The following is a 7762-nucleotide window of genomic DNA, read 5'->3' on the forward strand; positions in this document are numbered from 1 at the left end:
AAAACAAGTACATGGAAAAGAACCATTGTCTATATAGGAGACACTGTCTTGGCAGCCGCGGCAGAAACTGTAGAAATGTTTTAGTGTTTGGAGTGAGTGTGTGTTAGTATTTGAACGATGTGTCTGTTAGTGTTTTAGTGAGCAGAGCGGTGCTGTGGTGTGTTTATAAGAACAGTGGTGAGGTTTCACAGGCCAGCTAGGCTGTTGTCCTGTTACGACTGACATATTTGGTAGACTTGGCAGGAAACTGTTCTCCCTCCTTCATTTCTCTCCATCTCTCTTATGTCTTTCACCACTCTCCATCCCCATCCTTCTCTTCCTCACTTGCTCTCTGCCCTCCATTCCTCCCTCCCTCCTTCTCCACCTACCTCTGGTCAGAATGAGGCAGTCCATTCATTATTTTTTCTTCATAAGAGCTACAGCTGCACACCTGGTGACATAGGGGCACGGCTCTCTTCGCTTGCTCTCCGTCTTTCTTTCTCTACCTCTCCTACCCTTTACCCCTGCCTCTCTATCTATCAATCTACATCTTCCTCTGTTGCTCCCTCTTTTCTCCCTCTCTGCATCTCCCCCTCTCTCTCTCTTTGCTTCTCCCTCCCACTCCCTTCTTCCCCTGCATCTCTCTCTACCTCCCTACCTCAGCCTCTCCGTCTCTCTTCCTCTTCAGGACCATGTTCTGGTGATGATTCTTCCTCTTCAGGACCATGTTCTGGTGATGCTGTTCTCTGAGACTCGGGTCGCTGTGCAGCGCTGGGTTTTTTAAATGAATGAGGTTTGGCAGCCAGCGGCCCCATCATCCAGCTGAAGCTACACATTCCTCGGACACCCTCTCACAGTCTCAGCTAGGCCCCTCTCACTCACAACCAAAATAAGGTTGGCCGTGCTGAGCTTGTGAGTGCGTGTGAGTGAGTGAGTGTGCGTAAAAGATCCCTCTGTCCATTCACACACAGACAAGCTCAATTAAACAGAGAGGGCTAGGCAGACTAATAAAGTCAACATTCGGCTTGTCTCGTCGTCAGGTGGAAATGACACCCTCTCTGCTTCCGACAAGATGAAAACAGGTGAATATACACTATGACAACATGTAGAGGAATATGCTCAACACACACACAAGCACACACACAAGCTCGGCACGGCCAACCTCATTTTGGTTGTGAGTGAGGGGCCTAGCTGCGACACACACACAACAAGCCACTATGTTAAGTACAAACCGGTTCCAAGTTAATCTGTTTTTGTACAGATGTAGGATCTTAATTTGAGCCAGCTTGCAACAGCATGAAAATAATCCTGCATCAACAGGAAATGTGAATTATTATGTGGATTATAATTCATCTACATTTTTGTAGGGGTTGATACATTTTTCTTAAGGGAAAATCAAGTCTGAAATTTCAAAGTGGGAATTACAAACTTCAGAAGCCTTTTAAAACCTCAAATACACTACAAGCTTTACATTGCAGTTCTCCTGCAACAGGGTGATTAAATTAAGATCCTACATCTGTACATGATCCAGGCCCTTTTGGGAACAATAGTCTAAACCTATGAGGGCAGATAGAATAGTCCAGCCTACTAACCTTGTATCAGTGGCACAGAAATTCAGGAATCTATGGCACAGAGCATAATGTGGCGGGTCTCTGTGGGAATGAATGTGCGTCATTGAGAGAATAGGGTTTCCCTCAAATAGATTCTTGCTGCACCCTTTTCTCCTTCAAATTTAACTAAATCACACCCTCTCTCTCTTTCCTTTCTCTCTCTATCTGTCATTCTCTCTCTCTCTGTCATTCCCTCTCTCTCTCTCGCTGTGGCATAGAAATATTAAGACGTTTGATAATTAGGTAATATACAGTTCGAAAATTGAACAAAATTCAGAACTGTTTGGACTATTGGAGACCCATTCCCCAACTCTTTTTCAAGCATTCAACTATTTTAGCAGAAGCATTGTTATAATGTATGGCATTGTATAATATACAGTCCTCTTGTGTGTGTGGATAGGGAAAATGAGAAGGAGAACCAAGGCATAAACTAATCTCATATGAAATTGCTTTTTTAAATGTCCAATTTACAACTTCTCTATTCCTGAGCCAAAGTTTGGATTGAATCAGCCCCAAACTCACTAGAAAAGGCTATTTCCTCGAATCATATCCCTCTAGAAGCCTCTGCTGAAATACAAACAGTTTTTGCAGCTAGCTAGTCCACTGCAGCGCTACCGCAGAGCTACTCATACTGTCTAAAAAGAAATGTATATCATGATATGTTATTGGAAGTGCTCTAACGTTCTAAGAAATCCCCCAGAAATTCATTAAAAAGCTATTTATGAACCAGTAATCTATCTGAAACGGTTTCATCTGACATTACAATATCTTCCTCAAACTATACATGCTATATTATACAGATGGTAATGATTTACTAAGAACTGAATGTTCATAAAGCATACCTTACACATTTATAAACACATTGTAAACGTGACATTATGGCTACAGAGAGCAAAACAATGGCGACAGGAAAGTTTGAAGTAGCAGTGGAGGACTTCTTGGGGCTGTTTGATGCTGCAATGTAAAGCAAGAACACATTCTGGCAGGCAGTCAGCAGAGGCTGGCTCATAAATACTGCAGGAGGGCAGGTTTATGAAAATCTATGCTTCTCTGAGTTGAGCGAGAACTGCACCCAGAGGAGAGCTAGACACAAACACACACACACACGCAAGCACACACGCACACAAGCACGCATGCACGCACACACAAAACGAGATTAGTTATTTTTTTATCCTTAGGAAAAACGAAAGGCTGCTTCTAAAATTATACCCTATTCTATTTGTATTGCACTAAAAAGCCATTCACTATGGAGAATACAGAATAATGTCCTACCATCATAGGTGACATTTGATAATTTCCCATACTGTACAGCACATACTCTGCTGACCGGCGATCAGGCCCTGTTTTACAGACAGACTTGTTTTGATTCAGCCAGCGAGCCTCTCCTGGTGTAGCTAGCCTTCTCTCTCAAGAGGCTTATGCAACTCCCTTCAAGGAAACGCCTGTGGAGGACAGGACATGCTGCCTGGCCTGCCGCTCCGCACAGCACTCACCCTGACCAATCGCAAGGCCTCTTGAGTATCAAAGCTCCCGTAACCAAGTACTCTGAGAGAGGGGGGACAATTTGTCAGACCTCGTGTCGTTGTGTGTTGTTAGTGAGGTTGGTCAGCATCATTGAACACGATTTGATCAGATGACCCAGCACTAACACAATGTACAGTTCAAAAGGGATGTGCCCAAAGTCACTCAACAGTCAACACCAAAACACATGGCCTAAACAAGTTGCATTAAACATCTGTATGAAGCTATGGGCCAGCTAGGGCCTCTTATTTAAAAATAAGTCATTATATTCAAGAGTTTAGACAGCGTGCTAGTCCAGAGTACAATGTGCACTATCCTTGTGGATATCCATGTGGATTTTATATGTTCAATGTTGTTTTTTATGCTCCTTTGCTGCAAAACCAATTGCCCTCTGGGACAAATAAAGTTGAAACCTTTTGGAGAGTCCAGTATCCCATCTTTAATAGTGTGACATGCCTTCTGCCAACACAAAACGTCTGCTTGGATATTATCTCAACTTGGATACCTTTTTATTTTTGTTTTATTCTAATCTATCACTAGAGGGCGTAACTTCCATGGGAGGCAACACAGTAGTAACTACTGAGAAGGTATGGAGGAGGTAGAGCTGTTGTGAAAGTTTACCCTTGAGGATCAGGGACAACAAATCTAACGTTTACGAGTGAAGGGTGTTGCATGACAGAGATCAGTCGTTGTTGATTCACTTTGTTGAAGAAATCACCGTTGAGATGATGCATTATGAACACTACCCACAGGTCTGGTTGACATACTAGAGTACCTCAGCTTCATATGGATGTGTTCATTCACCTCATACATGCTGAGGAGGATAAAAAACGTTGCCAGCAGTACAGCATGTCTTCTCTGTTGTACAGCTTATAAAGGCTGTATACTTGGGGAGCCCCATGCATAACACTTGTACATCTGCACCTAAAATGTAGCAGCTGTACTAACTTTGGATTGCAATTCAATGATGAGAAAAGACATCAGGAGATACAAAAGAAAGTCCAACATTGCACAAAATCTGTCCTTAAAGACAGGAAACCCTTCTCAGGATACACAGTGTCCTTAGACATAAAATAAACCAAGCACGAGGCCGAATAAAACAATAGGCAAGGTCAGTAAATGCACTTGAATACAATAAAAAGCTACTCTAGAATGTGTACCTTCACATTTAAGATTAATTTCTTATCCATTTAAGCCACATTCAAGCCGGTCTGTAGAATGCAATTCCCGGTAACCACCGTATAAAAAACACATGAATTACTGTAAACCATGGGGAAATGTGTTTGATATCAGTCTCCAACTACTGATAACCTTTTCAAATTGGTGTGAGCTGACGTGAAAGCCTTTCCTCCGACCCACAGCCACCCGGCCAGGTCAAACAAAAGGCCGGGTTTGAGGGCTGGTTATCAGCCCTGACTCTGTCTCAGGTGCCCCACCCTGGTATGACTTACTACCTGAAGGGCAAAGCAATCCTTCACTAGATGGAGGGACTGGACACACAGTATATACACTATACTGACCACTGGACAGTGGTATACAGTTGTTTATCAAAAGCACAAACACATAGTTGCCATTTGAACAGTGGCCTACTTTAAAATAGAACGGGAAAGGGAAAAGGGGTTGGAACGTGCATGCAGAGAGTATTTCCCTTTAATAGCGTAGATAAAGTGCCCATGATAGAATCGGCACAAGTTAACACACGTGTTCTATATTCAGAGTAGCCTATAGGAATATGTGTCGGAGAAGAAGCTGAGCTTTGAGGCATCCCGCAAAGTAATTCAAAGGACCCGTCTAATGTAATAATAATAGGCCTAATAATAATAACAATAATCATAATCATAATAATAATAATACATTCGGGCACAATGTGTTAATTGTGGGCACATTTTTGTGCCATTCCCTTGCCCTAAAAAAAAAGCCAAACATTCAAATTATAGCTAAGCTTTTACCTGTTCCCGTGGAATGCATGGGAGCGAGGTCCTTCGGTGGGACTTGCTGTTGCTGTGACTGTGCGCCATGTCTGAAGAGACCACCGAACTGGACCTCCGTCGTCTTTTAAACACGGGAATGATATTATCTTCCTTCCCCGCTGTCACGTAGCTACAACCCGCCCCGAGTGGCCCTGAGCCCGTCAGGAGCCGGTCAGCATACCTCGCTAGCAGGACCCCCAGCACTCCTACCAGGTACGCCAGGTAGGGTCTCCAGCTGGCCCGGACCTTGTTGAGGGAGACGAGAGACACAGTCCTGATGATGCTGATGAAGACGATGACGGAAACCCCCTGTCCGAGCCTGACCACCATCAGCGCCCCGCCGGCTAGACAGGACAGAACCACCACGGTGGCGGTAAACGACAGCAACTGGTCCTCCGCACCGTGCAGGAGAGACTGCGCCGCGGCTTCGCCCAAGTGACACACTGCCAACAGAAACACCGCGGTCCGGATCAGAACCCCGCAGCGGATCAGGTACAAGCCAACCCAAAAGAAGGCACATACGAGAGTGAAGACAGGGGACACCAGGTACCATACGTTCAACAACAGTTCCACCACACAGCTCGCCACGAAATGAACTAGAGATCCAGACTCGCCGTTATTCTCTCTGTTACTGCCGCAACTCTGCTGCTCCACGTCCCAGTCAACCAATCTGACCAGCAAAGCGAGAATAACCGAGACAGAGCCCACACACACTGCGGAGGACAGTCTCCGGGAACTCCATATTTCTGCGAGTCTCAGCCACGACTGGCAGCCTGCGTCCTGATACAGAGGAGTGACACATGTTTTCACATAGCCGTTGCGCTCCACCGCCCGCGGGCATTTCTCATGAGCCCTCCTTGATATACCTCTGCCACTGTCAGCTTCCACTTCCATCGCCATCACATAGGGGGAGCGAAGGAAGCGGCGTGAACTATATATTTGCAGTGTGTAAATGTAAACGGCTCAGTGCATTTTCATACCATGTTTGATAGAGAGAGCCATAACGCGCGGCAGTGTGTGGGACTGTGCGCTACTGCATGGGGCTTCCAAATTATTGACCCATTTCTCCCCAAAACACACACAATGTAGACTACGTAAAAATACAGAACACTATTGATTGAACTAACAAACGTACTGAAAAAAAGTAACGGTTCACTGTGTAGACTTCAACAAACCGCGTAAAACATCCCCATATTTTCTCTAGTCCTCTCTGCGCGGGAGCAGCCTCCATCCAGTGAACCAGAAAGAGCAACTCTTGGCGATTCGCACATCTAGGCCACTGCCTGCATCTCCTCTCATCTCCCTCTATATCGCCCTCCCGCACAACACTCTCCTCTCTCCTTTGTGCCGCTCCGTCTGTTTCTCTCTCGGTGTTATGTCTCCCTCACGTTTCTTCTGCTCTTCATAGGCTAGGCTACTACTCTCCTATTGAAGGAACAGCAGCCGAGTTTGCCGAAGCGTGGCACACTGCTGCGCGGACGTAAATCATGTTAACATAGAGATTTCCTGGTGTATTTTTTTTTTTTTTACGGAGATGAAATAGAGCCCCGGCTTGGTCCGGTGGCTCGAAAGGCGTCACAAAACAAAGCAATAATGATCGTGATGGTATTGATTATAATTATGATAATGATTGCAATAATTTGGCCCATTTCCACGAACATCAATTATAACATTTTCTGTAGGCTCTGCTGGAAATAAATACCATGTCATGGTAGTAGAACATGGCTCGTGAGATTCCCAGTGCAGTTGGAAACCGCTGGCAGAAGATCCCACGTTTTTTCTATGGAAGGTGTACCTTGAATAATGCATATTAAACTCACTTGCTGGGCTACGTCATCCAATCCATATCCTAAAAAGATGAGCTCAATTTACACCTCTTCTCTCATACCGTATTTCATGAAAGGAATGAACTTCAAAGGGTAACCATTAGGCTATCTTTCACTCTTATCAACTTATCACATTATTTTACGGTAAGCCAAATCGATTGTCAGTAAAGAGGAGACCAGGCAGGTGCAACTGAAGGGCAATTCACATGATGCTTCTACATCTGCATTGCTTGCTGTTTGGGGTTTTAGGCTGGGGTTCTGTACAGCACTCTGTGACATCGGCTGATGTAAAAAGGGCTTTATAAATAAATGTGATTGATGTAAGACTGGATCTGAGGTTTGTGAAGTGGCATACATGGCACCCTATTTAGTAAAAAGTAGTGCTTTATATAGGGAATGAGTGCCATTTGGGACCCAAGTTAGATTTGGAATATAAATTCCTCACATATTTTGGTAGAATAGAACAACTTTTGGGAGCAGTGTATTCAGAGAGGAAAGGTGTTTGAGATTGTGTTTACAGTATGCCACAGGTAGAGGTCACACATCCAACCTCCCTTCCTACCAGCTCTGTGTTGTCACATTGTACCTTGTTAATGCATGACCTTACATGCACTTTTTATTTATTGATTGAACCCTTATTTTAACAGGTAATTTGACTGAGAATACATTCTCATTTACAGCAACAACCTGGGGAATAGTTACAGGGGAGATGAAGGGAGATGAATGAACCAACTGGAAGCTGGGGATGATTAGGTGGCTATGATGATACAGTATGAGGGCCAAAATGGGAATTTAACCAGGGCACCAGGGTTAACACCCCTACTCTAATCATAAGTGCCATGGAATCTTTAGTGAC

The 7762-nt window shown here is 44.5% G+C and overlaps 1 protein-coding gene across 2 annotated transcripts in view; it reads right to left on the minus strand.

Moving 5' to 3' along the window:
• LOC139565831 (cGMP-inhibited 3',5'-cyclic phosphodiesterase 3A-like) overlaps nucleotides 1-6594 on the minus strand; it is an 84454-nt gene extending 77860 nt beyond the window's left edge. For both annotated transcript variants that reach the window (XM_071386437.1, XM_071386436.1), the window contains exon 1: nucleotides 5060-6594. In XM_071386437.1, the coding sequence (XP_071242538.1) occupies nucleotides 5060-5980 (921 nt within the window). In that variant the 5' untranslated portion in view covers nucleotides 5981-6594. The remainder of the gene's footprint in view (nucleotides 1-5059) is intronic.
• Between the last annotated feature and the right edge of the window lie 1168 nt (nucleotides 6595-7762).

Source organism: Salvelinus alpinus, chromosome 37 (genome assembly GCF_045679555.1).
Source record: "Salvelinus alpinus chromosome 37, SLU_Salpinus.1, whole genome shotgun sequence".
Lineage (NCBI taxonomy): Eukaryota > Metazoa > Chordata > Actinopteri > Salmoniformes > Salmonidae > Salvelinus > Salvelinus alpinus.